This window comes from Salvelinus alpinus, chromosome 29 (genome assembly GCF_045679555.1).
Source record: "Salvelinus alpinus chromosome 29, SLU_Salpinus.1, whole genome shotgun sequence".
NCBI classification, from domain to species: Eukaryota; Metazoa; Chordata; class Actinopteri; order Salmoniformes; family Salmonidae; genus Salvelinus; species Salvelinus alpinus.
Window position 1 is genome coordinate 36,792,827 of NC_092114.1, and position 18,601 is coordinate 36,811,427.

General features: G+C 43.7%; 1 protein-coding gene across 2 annotated transcripts in view; it reads left to right on the forward strand.

Annotated features, from left to right (window-relative positions):
• Nucleotides 1-18,601, forward strand: part of LOC139558629 (atrial natriuretic peptide receptor 1-like) — a 123,560-nt gene that overhangs the window by 33,811 nt on the left and 71,148 nt on the right. For both annotated transcript variants that reach the window (XM_071373879.1, XM_071373878.1), the window contains exon 5: nt 6,285-6,420. In XM_071373879.1, the coding sequence (XP_071229980.1) occupies nt 6,285-6,420 (136 nt within the window). The remainder of the gene's footprint in view (nt 1-6,284; nt 6,421-18,601) is intronic.

An 18,601-nucleotide genomic window follows, 5' to 3' on the forward strand; every position in this document is an offset into this window, starting at 1 on the left:
AAGATCTTGTGAATACAGCCAATATTTCCGATTTTTGAAGTGTTTTACAGCGAAAACACAATATATCATTATATTAGCTTACTACAATAGCTAACACACAGCAGCATCTATTCAAGACAAACGGTAGCGATAGCACAGTTCGACAGATATATGAAATCTCATCCCAAATTGGGTCCTTATCTTTGTTGATCTTCCATCAGAATGTTGTACAAGGTGTCCTTTCTTCAGAACCGTCTTTGTTTGGATCCAGAACTAACTATTTCCCTCTTGAATTAGCAAGCACACTGGCCGTGCGGCGCTAACCTCTCCTTCTTGAACAAATTCCTCCAAAGCATCACGTCTAAAGTCCCGAATAAATTTCAATAATATAATTAAACTATATTGAAAAAACATACTTTAGGATGATATTGTGACATGTATCAAATAAAATCGAAGCCGGAGATCATATTCACCTATAACGACGGTTTTCCAGGAGGCGACTCCAGGTCCAACTTCGCGCCTTCCAAAAAAAAATAATGGCGCATCCCTCACTCCAAGAGGTTGTATTCAATCCCAGAACGAGATAATCAAGTCATTTCTGCTCTCACTTCCGCATGACACCCAGGGGAAGGTGTATGACGTGTTTCTACAGTCCTAAGTGACATGCCCTTTTATAGACAAGCTCTTGAAGAGAGACATCGCTTTTGGAAATCTCACTTCCGGATAGGAAATGGGCTGTAAAAAGAGTTATGTTTCACTTAGAGAAATAATTCAAACGGTTTTAGAAACTAGAGAGTGTTTTCTATCCAATAGTAATAATAATATGCATATTGTACGAGCAAGAATTGAGTACGAGGCCGTTTGAAAATGGGCACCTCTTTCCAGTTATTCAATACGCCCCCTGCAGCCATAACAGGTTAACATTTTTGGTTTTCGCTGTCATGAAGGGGATTGCTAAAATGTTTTGCTCGCAGGGTGGGTAACTGGCTCACTGTTACCGATGTGGGCCCAAACTGTACCGCCTCTACCTGCCTTCACAATGCATGACCTTTCAAAGGCTGTTGGGACAAGAGAGGACATCCAAGAGGGTGTAGAATTTTCATGATTTTCCCTCAGTCCTAATGGATCTCATGGTAAAAAAACATAGGTAGGTCTATTCTTTGCCAATACGGATGTTCTGCAATGTGATGTGTGTAACACTAGTCCTTAAATGGTATTTGAATCGCAACCGTAGATATGGAATATTGTCATTTGATGCACCATTGTCAACGATTTAATTCGGTCCTATGAGGATTGGACGGAAAATTGTACGATAGACTGCTATAGTAATTCCTCATTGTCCCCACTACAGATCCTTGGGTTGTCCCATTCCATCTACAGGGTTTACTGGATAAATGTTGCTTGTATGAGTTATTCAGGGCAGAGCATGCCATTTAAGCTTCTGGTGACTTAAATGGGGTGGTTAAGACTCTGGCCCCTCATATATCAAAAAACACCTTCACAATTTCCTTTACCCTCTCTTTTCTCCTCTCCCACTCTTTCTCTTTATTTAGATAGTTTTGCTCTCTCTCTCTCTCTCTCTCTCTCTCTCTCTCGCTCTCTCGCTCTCTCTCTCTCTCTCTCTCTCTCTCTCTCTCTCTTCTTTCCTGTTCTAAAACCAGCTGTAATTATTTATATAAAGGTGAAGATTGGAGTCTATGCTTTGAATCTACACCCTTAGAAAAACCAAAACGTTTTTTGGAGTTGAACCCTTTGAAGAACCCTTTTTGGTTCCAGGTAGAACCCTTCTACCTGGAACCCAAAAGGGTTTTACCTGGAACCAAAAAGGGTTCTCCTATGTGGACAGCTGAAGAACCCTTTTGGAACCCTTTTTGTGTAGAGAATTAACATTCTGGCGTTTTGCCTTCTGGCTCTGGCTGGATTTGCTAGTATAGAATTACCTTAATTACTAGTATGCAAATATCAAACTGTAAGTATAGGTGTTGCATTTTTAAACTCCAGTATTTTAAAGTCAGTCAGCGATCGCTGTGGGACATCTAGAAATGGTAATTTCCTTGCACTTGGTTTGCACAATCCCTAAGTATGATTGTCAAGTAAAATTACAACTTAATTAGACTGTTGTCTTGCAACAGATTTAGATGTTCCACTTAAATGCTAAATTCTGCATGTTGGGACATGCAGTTCTGGTAACCATTGCTATAATAAATGGTTAGCTATGCATTCATTAAAAAAACAGTGTTATTTTTGGCTATGCTAATATAGTATAGGTTATAGAACCGATAACAAGCTCTCAATGTGATATACTGTACAGAAGCATCTTGCAGAAATTAAACTTGGCTGAATGCCAGTGGCTTACTGCTTTTTCTGTCTCTGAGAATCCTGGTGTTGAAACAGACAGTAGTAGCATTCATGAATCTCCTGCGTCACCCTGTTTTCTAAGTGGATTATTGGGCTTGCTAGAGTGTATATTTTCCACACAAACCTGGCTTTCGATGGATGAAGTTATGCCACAGGTCTTTTTACACTGCAAACAGGGATTTATCTGTCAAATAGAGCATATTGAGTTACATATCTCCCCTTGGGAAGATTTTGGGGATCTTTTTTGGTGTGTGGCATCATGTTGTTTATGGAAAATAACAAACTGTTGCTTTATAGCCACTGCTGGGTTCAATGTCAGTGAGCTAAGGTTGTTGGAAAGTCTCTCACAGACTCTCATAAGCATGGTGGGGCTGAGCTAATTCGAGTGATAGGGCTGTGTGTCACACTCCAGTGTCTCTAGTCTCAGCCCAATCAATGGCCCCTCAGTTAGGAAGCTAGCGAGCTGGTCACTAATTAGCGCAGCAACAGTCCAGGAAAGGTAGAAAGTTACGCTTCCCCTCTCATTTGGCACTTAGGAAAACTTGATGATATCCTAATTGCCATAGCAACACGGATCCGATGTAGAAATGTCAGCCATTATTGCACAGTGTACTTGAACAGCCCTGCTTATTACACTAGGAGACGGGGGTTAAAGTTCAGGCTAAACATCTATGTGGATTTGTCAGCTCGTGAAAGCAGTTCCATGCATCTTTAGATCACATTGCATTTGTGCGGTAGACATAGTAAGTTTCACCTAAATACACAAATTGAAATGTCTCTATGAACATTTTGTAAATTACACGGTTTGTGCAAGACATTCATTGTGTGAAACCATGTCAAGGTATATAAATGATGTTATTATGTTTGAGTTGTGGGTGGTAATAGAGTGATTGTGAGGTGTAGGGGGAGTGTGGGTGTAGAGACCTGCCTGGCTAAAATTCAGGGTTTTCCTCTGTAAGAGAGCTTAAATTGGTACTCAACGTCCCTAGGTGGTGCCTGCTAAAGTGCTGAACGAGAGATGTGGGGAGCAGGCGCTCCACCTTTATTTGAGCCAACGAGGGATGGAGTGTGGGGACGGTTGTTTGTTCAGGGGCCAGCTCATGTACCTGTGTCTGTCTGTGTCTCCCTACCTGCCTGTTAAAGGTCCAATGCAGCCATTTTCATCTCAATATCAAATCCTTTCTGGATACAATTAAGTACCTAACTGTGATTGTTTTCAATTAAAATGGTAAAAATAAACAAAAATAGCTTCTTAGCAAGAGCAATTTCTCAAGCAAGAATTGTACTAGGACTGTCTGGGAGTGGCCTGCAGACTAGCAGTTATTGGCAGAGAGGTTTGGAACTCTCTTTCTTATTGGTCTATTAACCAATTTACCGTGATGTCACCAGACAGGCCAAAACCCCATCCCACCAAAAAGTTCTAACACTAAAAGGGCATTATCGTCGTTTTCACAATTTCACAGTATTATTCTAACTTTATAGTGTGGAAGAATGTATAAAGCACAGAGAAATCACGTTTTTGACTGCACTGGGCCTTTAAGCCACATTTATGGTAGAAAGGTGGCGTCCTGGTGAGTCACAGACACAATTCTGTGCAACTCCACTGTGGCCAACACCTACTTCATTTTGTCTGCTTTGCCGTCACATCTGTCTGCAACTCACCAGGACGAAACTTGCCTTTTCTAACATAAATTTGGCTTTTGTCTGTCTGTCCGCCCGTTAGTCCGTCCGTCTGTCCTTCTGTCTGTCTTTTACCAGTGAACAGCTCTCTCCATATCCTAAGCTTTATTTTTCTCTCTTCCATGTGTCTGTACTGGGCTTGAATCAGTCCACCTGGCCACTGTTTTTGGCATATTAAGTCTTTCAGCCCCCCAACACTTTAAATGCCCATATTGGAAGTTATTTTTCTCACCCCTACAACTAATTCTGCATGCTTTGGAGATTCATTATAGATTCATAGTTTCATTATTAAACTCCTTCATATCTTCATCTCTTGTTACCTGTGGGCAACAACGGCAGCATCTGTCAAAATACCTACCACAGCACGAGTCACTAAAATCCAATCACTACTGTACTTATTGATAATACACACTGAATCCCACAACATGTACAGAGTAAAAGGTCAATTTAAATAGAAACAGACAGAGAAGAGAACTGGCTAAATACGCATAATGTTTGTTTATATTAAGCTTATGTTTGATTAATGTATGAAGGAATAGTTGGTTGGTTGGATGGGTGGGTGTAGAGTTTGTCGGCAATGTTTTAGCTAACATTGCTTGGATTTTATGGTTTGCTGGTGGATGGGTGGGAGGATGGATGGATGGATGGATAGATGGCTGGCTGGCTGGATGAACGACAGGTAGCCTTGTGGTTAGAGCGTTGGACTAGTAACCGAAAGGTTGCAAAATCAAATCCCCGAGCTGACAAGGTAAAAATCTGTCATTCTGCTCCTGTACAAGGTAGTTTACCCACTCTTCCTAGGCCGTCATTGTAAATAAGAATTTGTTCTTAACTGACTTGCCTAGTTAAATAAAGGTAGAATAAATGGACATACAGTCAAGTCCAGAATTATTGGCACCCTTGATAAAGATGAACAAAAAGACTGAATAAAATAAATAATACAAATTGTATCCTCCCAAAAGCATTTTTATTTTAAACTAATACAATTGCTCAGGGAAAGGTCCTGGGACTCTTCTTAAAGGTCAATGGCATCATGAACCTTACCCAGTACCTGGACATTTTAGCCAAAAACCTGTTTGCCTCGGCCAGAGGGCTGAACATTGTAGGCAAGTGGATCTTCCAGCAAGACAATAACACATACAAATCCACAAAGAAATTGTTAATTGACCAGAAAATCAACATTTTGCAATGGGCATCACAGTCTCCGGACTTGATCTGAAAAGATTGTGGAGGAATGGTCTAAGATCCCTCCCAAAGTGTTCTGTAGTCTCATAAAACATTTTAGAAAAAGTGTCAGTGGCGTTATCTTCGCAAGGTGAGGTATTGAAAGGTATTGAAAACAGGGGTGCCAATACATTTGACCCCTATCTTTTTAAGATAAAGAATTATTACTTGTTAAACAAAATCTCTTTCTCTGACATTTTTCTTTAGCACACGCTATAGCTCATTATTTCTATTATTTATTTCATACAGTCTTTTTTTCTCATCTTTTATCAAGGGTGCCAACAGTTCTGGACCTGACTGTAGATGGCTTGAATTATGATTCAGTGAAAGATACGAAGCTACTCAGAGGATATTCCAGTGGACTGTGCCATTTACAGCGTCGTCAAGGTTCATTTACAGGGCTTCTCCAGCTGTCCCAAGTCCGCAGTGGGAGGTTAGACATATTTCTAACCACAGGGGAATAGGATCTATTTCTCCATGTCTGAGTGGTGTGGGGATATGGCCAATTTTGGCCCAATGTAAATCAAAGCTCCTAGTCTGGGCTCTAACTCAAACAAATACAGGTTTTACTTATGAGCCTGTGTTAGGCATTCTGTAATAGTTCATATTTATAGTTACACAGTTACATTCGGGGCCAGTAAATAATCCCTATGTCAGCGTGAACTCTTTCAAGGTCCATTCAAGACACACAGTCGTGCTTACAAACACAGAGTAACATACAGGCTTGACTCTGGCTCACACACACACACACGCACACAAACATGTAGACAAACACACACACACACACACACACACACACACACACACACACACACACACACACACACACACACCCTTACACGCACAAACAAACACACTGTTATGGATACTCTCAGACACACTCAGACGTGTGTCTGAGAGAGGTAGAGGACTAAAAAGTGAATGGAAAGATAGACAGGTAGAAAACAAGTAACAATAAACAGATGAAGAGGAGAGAACAGCAGATGGTATGAGAGTGGATATAACAAGATTTGATGACGATCCTCCTCCCTCCATCTTTCTAGACGAACCTGATAGCAGGAGGCTTCTATGACGGGGTAATGCTTTACTCTCAGGCCCTGAACGAGACCATGGCCGAGGGAGGGGGCCGGCCGCGAGGGGACATCGTCACCAAGAGGATGTGGAACCGCACGTACCACGGTGAGTCAATGCAGATACACACACACAAACAATGCCCGTATCAATACAATATTCCAAACTTATTTTGCAGTAGTGCCATACCATCCATTTGACATTATATGGTTGATTTTGGTCAGATCACTATTTAGCTCACTTTAAGGCCTGTGCATTGGACAGAAAATGTCACCCATCATCTGTACACTTTTGGAAAAAAAGGTGCTATCTAGAACCTAAAGAGTTCTACCTGGAACCAAAAAGGGTTCTCCTATGGGGACAGCCGAAGAACCCTTTTGGAGCCCTTTTTTCTAAGAAGTATACATATAGCTTACACAATGAGATAGATGCCACAATATGCTGTACAAAATGTTACAATAACATGATATTATTATGTGATTAATCCCACATAAAAAATACTATGGTATACAATGGTATAAATACTATAGTATTCACTGTAGTGTTTTTGAGAAATTTACTGTAGTATTCACTGTAGTATTTACTGCAGTATACAGTAGCATTTATAGTTAACTATAGTATAAATAATGTAGTAAAATATAACTGTAGTATATACTATATTATATACTGGGTGGTTCGAGTCCTGAATGCTGATTGGCTGACAGCCGTGTTATATAATGGCAATAAGGCACTTCGGGTGTTTGTGGTATATGGCCAATATACAACGGCTAAGGGCTGTATCCAGGCACTCCGCAAGAACAGCCCTTAGCCGTGGTATATTGGCCATATACCACACCCACTCAGGCCTTATTGCTTAAGTAATTAATGTAGTGTTTTTGCAGATTGTAGTATACTGCAGACTGTAGTATATACTGTAGTTTTTTTCAGACTAGTATACTGTAGTGTTTGCAGACATTAATCTATTATTTACCATAGTGTTAATATCTTTGACTTAGAAATGGAGTCTTTCTCCTTTTATTTGATTTAACTAGGCAAGTCAGTTAAGAACAAATTCTTATTTACAATGACAGCCTAGGAACAGTCGGTTATCTGCCTTGTTCAGGGGCAGAACAACACATTTTTACCTTGGGGATTCGATCTAGTAACCTTTCGGTTACTGGCCCTACTCTCTAACCACTAGGCTACCTGCTTCCCCAAATTCCTCCTTGAGGAATTAGTTTTATTATTACTATTTTAATTGAACCTTTATTTAACTAGGCAAGTCAGTTAAGAACACATTCTTATTTACAATGATGGCCTACCAAAAGGCAAAAGGCCTCCTGTGGGGACGGGGTCTGGGATTAAACATTTAAAATAAAATAAAAATATAGGACAAAACACACATCACGACAAGAGAGTCACCACAACACTACATAAAGAGAGAACTAAGACAACAACATAGCATGGCAGCAACACATAACACAGCATGGTAGCAAACATAATGGAGAAATAATAAAATAGCACATTTTCCATAACCTGTAAATCAAATCAATCAAAATCCAATAAAATGGAATGTTATTGTGTCACATGCTTCGTAGAAAACAGGTGTAGACTAACAGTGAAATGCTTACTTACGGGCCCTTCCCAACAATGCAGAGAGAAAATGAGAAAAATAATATCACAAGGAATAAATAGACAAGGAGTAACGATAACTTGGCTATGTACACGGGGTACCAGTACCGAGTTGACGTGCAGGCTGCGAGGTAATTGAGGTAGATGCAGTATGTACAGTGCCTTCAGAAAGTATTCACACCCCTTGACTTTTTCCACATCTTGTTGCGTTACAGCCTACCTTTTTTTAATCACTGGCCTACTCACAATACCCCATAATGTCAAAGTGGAAGGATGTTATTAGAAATGTTTAAAGGATGTTATTAGAAATGTATAAAAAATGAAAAGCAGAAATGTCTTGAGTCAATAAGTATTCAACTCCTTTGTTATGGCAAGTCGAAATAAGTTCAGAAGTAAAACATTTGCTTAACAATTTGCATGCTCACTCTGTTTGCAATAATAGTGTTTAACATAATTATTTTATAACTACCTCATCTCTTGTACGCCACACATACAATTATCTCTAAGGTCCCTCAGTCGAGCAGTGAATTTCAAACACGGATTCAGCTACAAAGACCAGGGAGGTTTTCCAATGCCTTGCAAAGGATGGCACCTCTTGGTAGATGGGTAAAAAAAAAGAAGCAGACATTGCGTATTGAGCATGGTGAAGTTATTAAAAACCCTTGTGATGGTGTATCAATACACCCAGTCACTACAAAGAAGCAGGCGTCCTTCCTAAATATTCCAAAACATGCATTCTGTTTTCAACAATGCACTAAAGTAATACAGCAGATGTAATTAATTTTCTGTCCTGAATACAAAGTGTTATGTGTTGTATTGGATTTGCATCCCTAACATTACTGAGTACCACTCTCCATATTTTCAAGCATAGTGGTGGCTGCATCATGTTATGGGTATGCTTGTAATCGTTAATAACTGGGGAGTTTTTCAGAACAAAAAATAAATGTCACAGGCAAAATCCTCTGGTTCAGTCTGCTTTCCACCAGACACTGGGCGATAAATTCACCTTTCAGCAGGACAATAACCTAAAACACAAGGCCAACTCTACACTGGAGTTGCTTAACAAGAAGAGAGGAAATGTTCGTGAGTGGCCGAGTTACAGTTTTGACTTAAATCTACTTTAAAATCGGTGTCAGTGTCTAACAATGATCAACAACCAATTTGACGGAGCTTGAAGAATTTTGAAAGGAATAATGGGCAAATGTTGCACAATCCAGGTGTGGAAAGCTCTTAGAGACTTACCCAGAAAAACTCTCACGGCTTTAATGGCTGCCAAAGGTACTTCTACAAGTATTGACTCAGGGGTGTGAATACTTATGTAAATGAGTTATTTCTGTATTTTATTTTCAATACATTTGCAGCAATTTCTAGAAACATGTTTTCACTTTGTCATTATGTGGTATTGTTTGTAGATGGGTGAGAAACTATAATTTAATACATTTTGAATTCAGGCTGTAACACAACAAAATGTGGAATAAGTCAAGGGGTATGGATACTTTCTGAAGGCACTGTAGATATAGGTAGGGGTAAAGTGACTAGGCAACAGGATAGATCATAAACAGTAGCAGCAGTGTATGTGATGAGTCAAAAGAGAGTGTAAAAGGGTAAATGCAGATAGTGCGGGTAGCTATCTGGTTATCTTTTTAGGAGTCTTGTGGCTTTGAGGGTAGAATCTGTTCAGGGTTCTGTTAGTTCCAGACTTAGTGCATTGTTTTTAGGGCCTTCCTCTGACACGGCCTCGTATAGAGGTCTTGGATGGCAGGGAGCTCCCTTAGAAAAATGTGGCACTGGACAACGTTACCGGGAAGATTTAAATTAGGGCGTCCACCCACTGTGCTCAAAATGACAGAAATCACATTTAAATTATGGTAACAGAACATGCAACTAATGTAATGAAGCAGCCAATAAAATGTCATTTTCAAACATTTGCCAAAATGCAATTCACGGGAAAACACCCGTTCTAAACAGCGCACCTGATAGCGGTTCCATATGTGACAGATGAAAATCTCGTTTAGAAACTTAGAAAGAGGGGTAATCAAAAAATTCAACAACTAGGATGGATTGCTAAAATGACTAGGATTGTGCCTTTGGCTTCTGGAAAACTAAATAAAGTTGATATGAAAATCAATAGAACAGGAGAGAAAAAGCATAGCGGATCCAATAGGGAAGTAAACGGAAATCAATTTGCCAAAATTATATTATTACTCCTGTCTTTACAGAAATAAATAAAATAATACACAATACTTCACCAGAAAGCATGACTTTGCCACAGAGGAAATGAGAATCATAAGCTTCTTTCTAAAAATATCTGTGGATTGTTTCAAATCCCAAGCTCGTAGGCCTATGCCTATTTTGGAAGCCCGCAATTTGGTCAGCGTGCATGACGATAGAAGACCTAGCTGATTACTGAGTGGTGGCTGTCAGTGAAAAGCATCTAAAATATGTGTGAAGATAATGTGTCTTGAGTATAATTTTAAATGTTGAGACAAGAAGGGAGGGATGTGTGGCGAAGATACAGTGCATTCCAAAAGTATTCAGACCCCTCGACTTTTTTCATATTTTGTTACGTTACAGCCTTACTCTAAAATATATATCTTTTTTATCCCTCATAAATCTACACACAATACCCCATAATGACAAAGCAAAAACTAGGTTTCAGAAATTTTAGCAAATGTATTAAAAAACGGAAATATCACATTTACATAAGTATTCAGAACCTTTACTCAGTACTTTGTTGAAGTACCTTTGATAGCGATTACAGCCTCGAGTCTTCTTGGGTATGACACTATAATCTTGGCGCACCTGTATTTGGGGAGTTTCTCCCATTCTTCTCTGTAGATCCTCTCAAGCTCTGTCAGGTTGGATTTGGAGCGTCGCTGCACAGCTATTTTCAGTCTCTCCAGAGATGTTCGATCAGGTTCAAGTCCGGGCTCTGGCTGGGCCACTCAAAGACATTCAGAGACTTGTCCCGAAGCCACTCCTGCGTTGTCTTGGCTGTGTGCTTAGGGTCGTTTTCCTGTTGCAAGGTGAACCTTCGCCCCAGTCTGAGATCCTGTGCGCTCTGGCGCAGGTTTTCATCAAGGATCTCTCTATACTTTGCTCCGTTCGATCCTGACTAGCCTCCCAGTCCCTGCCGCTGAAAAACATCCCCACAGCATGATGCTGCCACCACCATGCTTCACCGTAGGGATGGTGCCAGGTTTCCTCCAGACATGACGCTTGGCATTCAGACCAAAGAGTTCAATCTTCTTTTCATCAGACCAGAGAATCTTGTTTTTCATGGTCTGACAGTCCTTTAGGTGCCCTTTGTAAAACTCCAAGCGGGCTGTCATGTGCCTTTTACTGAGGAGTGTCTTCTGTCTGGCAACTCCACCATAAATACCTGATTGGTGGAGTGCTGCAGAGATGGTTGTCCTTCTGGAAGGTTCTCCCACCTCCACAGAGGAACTCTGGAGCTCTGTCAGAGTGACCATCGGGTTCTTTGTCACCTTCCTGACCTAGGCCCTTCTCCCCTGATTGCTCAGTTTGGCCAGGTGGCCAGCTCTAGGAAGAGTCTAGGTGGGTCTAAACTTATTTAATTTATGAATGATGGAGGTCACTGTGTTCATGGGAACCTTCAATGCTGCAGATATTTTTTGGTACCCTTCCCCAGATCTGTGCCTTGACACCATCCTGGCTCGGAGCTCTACAGACAATTCCTGAGACCTCATGGCTTGGTTTTTGCTCTGACATGCACTGTCAACTGTGGGACCTTATATAGACAGGTGTGTGCCTTTCCAAATCATATCCAATCAATTTCGAGTATCATAGCAAAGGGTATAAATACTTATGTAAATAAGATATATCTGTTTTTTATTTGTAATACATTTGCTAAAAAATCAAAAAACCTGTTTTCGCTTTGTCAGTATGGGGTATTGTGTGTAGATTGATGAGGATTTTTTTATTTATTTAATACATTTTAGAATAAGACAAAATGTGTAAAAAGTAAAGGGGTTTTAATACTTTCCAAATGCACTGTATAGGCGAATCTTTCTCCAGAATGGCTCAGCTGTCCCCCGCCAATTCTTGCGCATTCATTGTTCCATTGTGTGAATTATTTTCCCTTTGTTTTTTTTCAATCAATTCCACATTACATATGTCACCAGTAGTCAATGTACCCTTAATCCCTGTCATTTGGTTACATTAATTTCTGTTAATGCATGTATTAATCACAGTCATTTACTGTTCTCATTCTCGGAGTGGAAACGTTGTTACAACCTGCTACCCTTGTGAGAAACAAGTTTTGATTTATTTCATAACCAACATATATGAGACTTGTACATTTTTTCATTGTCTTTTGTTTGGAGTGCACCATGTGAGCAATGAGCATTTGTCTGGTTTCTCCTTCCTGATAATGTTTAGTATGTGGAAATGTAGGAAAGTGTTGTTTTTTTTACATCCATTACGAATGATAATATATTAATTCTATAGTTCCTCACAGTAAGCTATTTGAAAAATCTTTCCAACAATCTCCACCTCGATAATCACCAATCCTCTGTGAAAGAGAAATGGAAGTTAAAGGCCTAGTGCTGCATTTGGCCTATAGGCTATGAGTTCCATACACTCATTTCTTTAGCTGCCAATGGATCACGGTGTATCAATGTGTCCATATGGCAGAAGCTGGTGATATCGCATTAGTTGACTTTTAACTTTTAGATTTGTATCATTTTTAGTCAGATTTGTATGATTAACCACATGATTGACATGAAACTGTTCCACAGAAATGCGTATGTGAAAATCATAACTGGCATGCAGAATGGTAGAAATGGTAGGAGTGGCATGCAGAATGGTAGAAATGGTAGGAGTGGCAGGCAGAATGGTAGAAATGGTAGGAGTGGCATGCAGAATGGTAGGAGTGGCATGCAGAATGGTAGAAATGGTAGGAGTGGCAGGCAGAATGGTAGAAATGGTAGGAGTGGCAGGCAGAATGGTAGAAATGGTAGGAGTGGCATGCAGAATGGTAGGAGTGGCAGGCAGAATGGTAGAAATGGTAGGAGTGGCAGGCAGAATGGTAGAAATGGTAGGAGTGGCATGCAGAATGGTAGAAATGGTAGGAGTGGAATGCAGAATGGTAGGAGTGGCAGGCAGAATGGTAGAAATGGTAGGAGTGGCATGCAGAATGGTAGAAATGGTAGGAGTGGCATGCAGAATGGTAGAAATGGTAGGAGTGGCAGGCAGGTATTCTAGCGGTTAAGAGCGTTGGGCCAGTAACCAAAAGTTTGCTGGCTTGAATCCATGAGCTGACTAGGTGAAAAATCTGTTGATGTGCCCTTGAGTAAGGCACTTAACCCTAATTGCTCTTGTAAGTTGATCTGGATAAGAGCATCTGCTAAATGATGTAAATGTAGGATGAACTGTAAGCTTCCCCAAACTTGAAAGTCTTTATAAAATAATTGCCTCCACGTCCATGGTCGGATTTTGCCTAAAAGCTACTTTGAAGTAAGATAATAATATTCAGGGTTCAAATAATTAAGTATGTTTTCAAAATGCATACTGCCTCCAGCTCACATTGTAAAGTGGTCGGTGACACATTGACCACCCTGCGCTTAATTGGTGAATGGGAGACGTGCTTCAATTACCAGTTGAGAAATATAAATAGCAGCTCAGCTTTGAAAAGCAAATTTTTTACTACAGTAGAAATCCAGTTCAAAATAGTCTCTGTATGCAGTACTGTCACGTTGGTATGAAGGGTCGGGAGACAGGCGCAGGAATGCGTAATATTTTTTTAAATTAAGCCCAAATTACGGCGTGCCGTGTAAAGGCACGGGGACGGGCCAGTTGCCGCTGCCGAAGTTGCGGCGGCGTCGGATGGACCATTTGCAGCTGCTGAAGTTGCGTCGTCGGACGGACCCGTTGTGGCGGCGTTGGACAGCCAGTTGCAGCTGCTGAAGTTGCGTCGTCGGACGGACCCGTTGTGGCGGCGTTGGACCGCCCTGTTGCAGCTGCTGAAGTTGCGTCGTCGGACGGATCTGTTGTGGCGGCGTTGGACAGCCAGTTGCAGCTGCTGAAGTTGTGTCGTCGGACGGATCTGTTGTGGCGACGTTGGACAGCCAGTTGCAGCTGCTGAAGTTGCGTCGTCGGACGGACCCGTTGTGGCGGCGTTGGACAGCCAGTTGCAGCTGCTGAAGTTGCGTCGTCGGACGGACCCGTTGTGGCGGCGTTGGACAGCCAGTTGCAGCTGCTGAAGTTGCGTCGTCGGACGGATCTGTTGTGGCGACGTTGGACCGCCCTGTTGCAGCTGCTGAAGTTGCGTCGTCGGACGGATCTGTTGTGGCGACGTTGGACCGCCCTGTTGCAGCTGCTGAAGTTGCGTCGTCGGACGGACCTGTTGTGGCGGCGTTGGACAGCCCTGTTGCAGCTGCCAAAGTTGCGGCGTGGCCGGACGGACCAGTCGCAGAGTCGTCGGACAGGCCATTCCCGCTGTCTCCCTTAATGATCGATTATTCTGTCACGTTGGTACAGTATGAAGAGATTCGGGAGACAGGTGCAGGAATGCTTAATAGGGTTTTTTATTAAGCCCAAATGACGTCGTGCCGTATTAAGGCATGGGGGCGAAGACCAAATCAACACTATACAAAACACAGGGTTGAAACCCAAACAAAAGCGCGAGGAGTACCTTGAATAAATAACACACGCGCACAATGATTAACACACTGTCAGGACCCGGTGCGAGAAACAGTCACTAAATCGGCAGAACCCAGAAGATGAGGCAGACACAGCAGTACTAGAGATGGTGGTTTAATAAAAAATAGATATCTTCCAAAATACAAAGAAAATCCACAAAGTGGTAAAAACAGCAAGGGGAAAAACAAACCTCAAAAGACTAATCCAAAATACAAAAGAACAAAACCAGAGAACCTCTGGAAAATCCAACAAGAGAAAAATATATGTTCACAACAAGGCTTGGGCTGGGGCTGGGTGCTAACATACAAACACTGAGCAAGGAACTGAGGAACACACAGGGATTAAATACTAACAAGGGAACGACATACAGGTGCAAACAATAATTAGAGCAAGGGAAAAACAAAAGGTACAAAAAAGGTGCAATGGGGACATCTAGTGACAAAAAAACAGAACAGTCCTGGCCAAAACCTGACAGAATCCCCCTCCTAGGAACGGCTCCTGACGTTCCTACCAGCCTTCTCAGGGTGGAGGGCCCTGAACTGACGAATGAGGTCAGGGTCCAGTATGTCCTTGGCAGGAACCCAGGAGCGCTCCTCGGGACCGTAGCCTTCCCAGTCCACCAGATACTGCCAGGACCGCTGCACCCGGCGGGAGTCCAGTATCCGGTGGACGGTATAAGCCGACTGGCCTCCGATGACACGGGGCGGAGGGGGAGGTCTGCCTGCCGGAATAAGGGGAGAAAAAACAACAGGTTTTAATAAAGAAATGTGAAATGTGGGATTGATTTTAAGGGATCTGGGTAAGTGCAGGCGAAAAGTAACGGGATTGACTCTCCTGGCAATCTTAAAGGGTCCGATGAATCTCTGGGACAGCTTGCGAGACTCCACCCGTAGCGGTAAGTTTTTTGTTGAGAGCCATACTCTCTGGCCGGGGTACAGGGTAGGACCGGGACGGCGACGTCTGTTGGCTTGTCGTTGGTACTGCTGTGAGGAACGCAGAAGATTAAGACGGGCCTTCTTCCACGTAAGCCGACAGCGTCTGATGAACCTCGAGGCTGAAGGCACTCTGACTTCTGCCTCCTGGTCCGGGAACAATAGAGGAGCATAGCCAAACTGACACTCGTGCGGGGATATACCAGTGGAGGAGGAGCACAAGGTGTTGTGCGCGTACTCAGCCCAAACAATGAAGGATGACCATGTGGATGGGTTGTTGGAAACCATACATCTGAGGGTGGTTTCCAGCTCCTGATTCATCCTCTCAGTTTGGCCGTTGGACTCCGGATGGTACCCTGAAGATAAACTGGCCGTGGCCCCTATGAGTTGGCAGAAGGCCTTCCAAAACCTTGAGGCGAACTGGGGACCTCTGTCGGAAACCATATCTTGCGGGATGCCAAAGACTCGGAACACATGGTTAATCACCAACTCAGCTGTTTCCTTGGCAGAAGGTAATTTGGTCAAGGGAACAAACCTGGCCGCCTTAGAAAACCTGTCGATGATGACTAGGATCGTAGTATTACCATGGGACGGAGGAAGGCCAGTAATAAAGTCCAGCGAGATATGGGACCAGGGTCGGTGGGGAATAGATAAAGGGTGAAGGAGTCCTTGAGGGCGGAGGTGAGAAGATTTGCCCTGGCAGCACACGGAACAGGCCTTGACGAAAGTGGCAACGTCTTCTTTTATGGTGGGCCACCAGAACTTACGCTGGATGAACTCCAAGGTGCGACCTACGCCCGGGTGACAGGTGAGGCGAGAGGAGTGCCCCCACAGAAGGACTTGGGACCTTGCTGCCTTGGGAACAAACAACCGATTAGCAGGACCTCCTCCAGGGCCCGGTTCGATGGCTTGAGCTTGTTTCACGGTATCCTCCACTTGCCACAAGATCGGAGCCACGATCTTAGCGGCAGGAAGAACAGTCATGTCAGTATCTTCTCGAATGGCAGGAGAGTAGACTCGTGACAAGGCATCCGGTTTGAGATTCTTCGACCCGGGTCTATAGGTGAGAATAAACTGGAATCGGCTGAAGAAAAGAGACCATCGAGCTTGTCTGGAGTTCAACCGCTTCGCCTGCTGGATATACTCCAGATTTTTGTGGTCCGTAAGCACTTGAAACGGTTGAGAAGCCCCCTCGAGCCAGTGTCTCCATTCCTTCAATGCCATCTTAACCGCTAGGAGTTCACGATCCCCCACATCGTAATTCCTCTCGGCCGGGGTAAGCCGGTGAGAGAAGAAGGCGCAAGGATGAAGCCTCTTGTCTTCACCCCTCTGAGACAGGACAGCTCCAACACCAACCTCTGATGCGTCTACCTCCACCACAAAAGGTTCATCCGCCGTCGGTAGTGTCAGGATGGGAGCAGAGAGGATGCGCTGCTTGAGTCCTTGGAAGGCCGTCTCAGCTTCTCTTCCCCACAGAAACCTTGTGTTGCCACCCTTGGTTAAAGCTGAGAGAGGGGCTGCCACCGAGCTGAAGTTCTTGATGAACTTGCGGTAGAAGTTAGTGAAGCCCAGGAAACGCTGAACTTCCTTAACGGACTTGGGGGTGGGCCAATCTGCTACCGCCCCTACCTTCTTGGGGTCCATCTGGACTCGACCGGGTTCCACTACAAATCCCAGGAACTGTACTCATTTACATTACATTTACATTTACATTTAAGTCATTTAGCAGACGCTCTTATCCAGAGCGACTTACAAATTGGTGCATTCACCTTATGATATCCAGTGGAACAACCACTTTACAATAGTGCATCTAACTCTTTTAAGGGGGGGGGGGGGGTTAGAAGGATTACTTTATCCTATCCTAGGTATTCCTTAAAGAGGTGGGGTTTCAGGTGTCTCCGGAAGGTGGTGATTGACTCCGCTGACCTGGCGTCGTGAGGGAGTTTGTTCCACCATTGGGGTGCCAGAGCAGCGAACAGTTTTGAGTGGGCTGAGCGGGAACTGTACTTCCTCAGAGGTAGGGAGGCGAGCAGGCCAGAGGTGGATGAACGCAGTGCCCTTGTTTGGGTGTAGGGCCTGATCAGAGCCTGAAGGTACGGAGGTGCCGTTCCCCTCACAGCTCCGTAGGCAAGCACCATGGTCTTGTAGCGGATGCGAGCTTCAACTGGAAGCCAGTGGAGAGAGCGGAGGAGCGGGGTGACGTGAGAGAACTTGGGAAAGTTGAACACCAGACGGGCTGCGGCGTACTGGATGAGTTGTAGGGGTTTAATGGCACAGGCAGGGAGCCCAGCCAACAGCGAGTTGCAGTAATCCAGACGGGAGATGACAAGTGCCTGGATTAGGACCTGCGCCGCTTCCTGCGTGAGGCAGGGTCGTACTCTGCGAATGTTGTAGAGCATGAACCTACAGGAACGGGTCACCGCCTTGATGTTAGTTGAGAACGACAGGGTGTTGTCCAGGATCACGCCAAGGTTCTTAGCACTCTGGGAGGAGGACACAATGGAGTTGTCAACCGTGATGGCGAGATCATGGAACGGGCAGTCCTTCCCCGGGAAGAAGAGCAGCTCCGTCTTGCCGAGGTTCAGCTTGAGGTGGTGATCCGTCATCCACACTGATATGTCTGCCAGACATGCAGAGATGCGATTCACCACCTGGTTATCAGAGGGGGGAAAGGAGAAGATTAATTGTGTGTTGTCTGCATAGCAATGATAGGAGAGACCATGTGAGGATATGACAGAGCCAAGTGACTTGGTGTATAGCGAGAATAGGAGAGGGCCTAGAACAGAGCCCTGGGGGACACCAGTGGTGAGAGCACGTGGTGCGGAGACAGATTCTCGCCACGCCACCTGGTAGGAGCGACCTGTCAGGTAGGACGCAATCCAAGCGTGGGCCGCGCCGGAGATGCCCAGCTCGGAGAGGGTGGAGAGGAGGATCTGATGGTTCACAGTATCAAAGGCAGCCGATAGGTCTAGAAGGATGAGAGCAGAGGAGAGAGAGTTAGCTTTAGCAGTGCGGAGCGCCTCCGTGACACAGAGAAGAGCAGTCTCAGTTGAATGACTAGTCTTGAAACCTGACTGATTTGG